The sequence below is a fragment of the Coffea eugenioides genome, chromosome 4 (genome assembly GCF_003713205.1).
Source record: "Coffea eugenioides isolate CCC68of chromosome 4, Ceug_1.0, whole genome shotgun sequence".
Lineage (NCBI taxonomy): Eukaryota > Viridiplantae > Streptophyta > Magnoliopsida > Gentianales > Rubiaceae > Coffea > Coffea eugenioides.
Window position 1 is genome coordinate 8,848,906 of NC_040038.1, and position 2,259 is coordinate 8,851,164.

At 40.2% G+C, this 2,259-nt stretch overlaps 1 protein-coding gene across 1 annotated transcript; it reads left to right on the forward strand.

Annotated features, from left to right (window-relative positions):
* Positions 1 to 246: 246 nt before the first annotated feature.
* On the forward strand, positions 247 to 1,524 carry LOC113768945. Its single transcript, XM_027313445.1, has one exon. The coding sequence runs from the start codon at positions 247 to 249 to the stop codon at positions 1,522 to 1,524; it is 1,278 nt and encodes a 425-aa protein (XP_027169246.1).
* Positions 1,525 to 2,259: the final 735 nt, after the last annotated feature.

Below are 2,259 nucleotides of genomic sequence, written 5' to 3' on the forward strand. Positions count from 1 at the left end.
GGTCTACAGCAACAAAATTGAGCTCTTCTTTGTTTGGTGCTCTCTCAAATCTCTCTACTCCCATTTCTTTTGTGGCTAGGCTGTAAAGATTCAGCATCCAACACCAAAACTTCCCCACAATGGACCTCCTCCTTTCCACTTTCTCCTATTCTTGGACATTGAAGGAAACACAACCCTGGCCGTAAATTGCACATCTTTTTCCTGGTTTCCCAGATTAGTTTCGTCCCATTGTTTTGGTTAATTCTCATGGCATCCCTCTTAATAGAAAGCCTATCCCACAACAAAACCAGTTTCAAAGTTGCAGTAAGAGCCATAGAACTTCTCCTTCTCTCGGCCGGATTAGTCTCAACTTTCCTCATGTTCAAGGGGGCTGTTTCTCCATATTCTTATGATTTTATGCTGTCAAGTTTGAGGAAACCATATTCCTACTTCAGGAGCTGGTTGTCCTCTACTTTTTATATCTACATCATGATGCATCTCATTGTCATCCTCATAGCAGTTTCCTCCCATTTCTACCATCCAAAAATGGACAGCAACGGTGACATTGAAGATGGTGGTGATGGTGAGGATTACGATATACATGGTGCTTTCTCGCCTTCTTTGTCACCACCACCAGCTCCTCCTCCAACGCAGATTAACAATCAAAAGCACAGCCAAGAGACAAAACCAAAGGATATACATGTGGTAGCAGCGGCTGCCGCAGCAGCAGGTGGAGGAAATTCCAAGACTACAAAAGTTCCCGTGGAGAATCAACAAGACATTCAAGACAACGTTGATGCATCTCTTCTGAATCTTTTTTCTGATTTTTCAAGTTTGACGGCGGCCAAAGGGATTGAAAAGGCTCCAACAACAAAAGCCAAATCTGCAACAGCTAGCTTAAACATTCATCAGAAAGATGGTACTAGAGACAAAAATGGTGTTGAGAAAGAAGATGATGAATCTTTCGAGGCAATTTTTTCTAAATTGACAGAAGCCAAGGAGATTAAAAAGTCACATTCAGTTGACTCTTCACCACCACTCATTACAACCCAAAAGACTGCAATAACAAGTACAACAAAGACTGGACAGCAAACAATAAAGTGGTTGCAAAATCAGTTTGAACAGACACAAGAACAGCTCGAAAGTGAAGACTTCGATGTGGAGGGGGAGGATGATACAATGGAGGCAACATGGAGAGCCATCAAGGAAGGAGGAACGAAGGCACAAAAGAAGCAACTCAACAAGAGCGAGACCTGGCCACAACCTCAAACAGTGGTTGCAGCACAAGAAAACTGCAATATTGATTTAGAGGAGGACATGGCAATATCAGCTGCTGCATGGAAAGACCTGAGGAAGTCCATGACCTTCAACGACACTGTTTCCATAAGATTTAGAGGAGGTTTAATTAGAAAGGACCCTTCAGTGAATCTCGAAGAATTCAATGAAAGAGTTGAGGACTTCATCAACAAGTTCAACAATGAAATGAGGCTACAAAGGCAGGAGTCTGAACAGCGTTATCTAGATATGATTAGTCGCGGGTTCTAAGTTTTGCTCGTTGACTTTTCTTGTATAGTAGTTTTAGATAGAACCCTGATACCTATCACCGGTGTTTCATCACCACTCTCAACATCCGGTGATATGTATCAATAATTTGCCTTATTGATGTCCGCAGTTGTTTTAACCTGCCTACATTTTTGAGGTGAAATAGTTTGCTCCTTGGTTCTATGTTTGTATAATACTATGCTTTTGTTGTGTAAATTTCAACAAGCAAGTTCTTCCAATGTTGAAATCTTTCTTCTGTGTACTTCAAGATGCCATGGATATTTTATGTTACATGGAAGTTGGAACTTCTTCGGTTCTTCCAACTCATGGCACAGTAGCTTATTTGGACTAATAGCACCGTGGCCATATTCAATTTCCTAGGAATTTGTACGGAAACGAGGCATCAGTCGTACTGACAAAACTATGCTATTTTGTTTTCATTTTAGTTTTGGATAAAGGTACATATTATTTTACTTCTGTAAAAAGTTTAGAGTGAGATTGGCTAACCCCAAGAAGGATTCTTTTGTTTTTCATTACTAAGGGAGGGTTGTGGATAGCTAAAAGCGAATAGTGGGATTTAAAGCAGTAAGAGCAAAGCCTAAAACAAAAGATTCATGACAATTATTGATTTTGGTCAGGCGCTTAAAATTGCTTTAGCACAAATTTGTGAGATTATGGCTTGCAGTTAGATTATAGCCAGATTAGATTAATACAGCTATATTCATAGACCTAATGTAG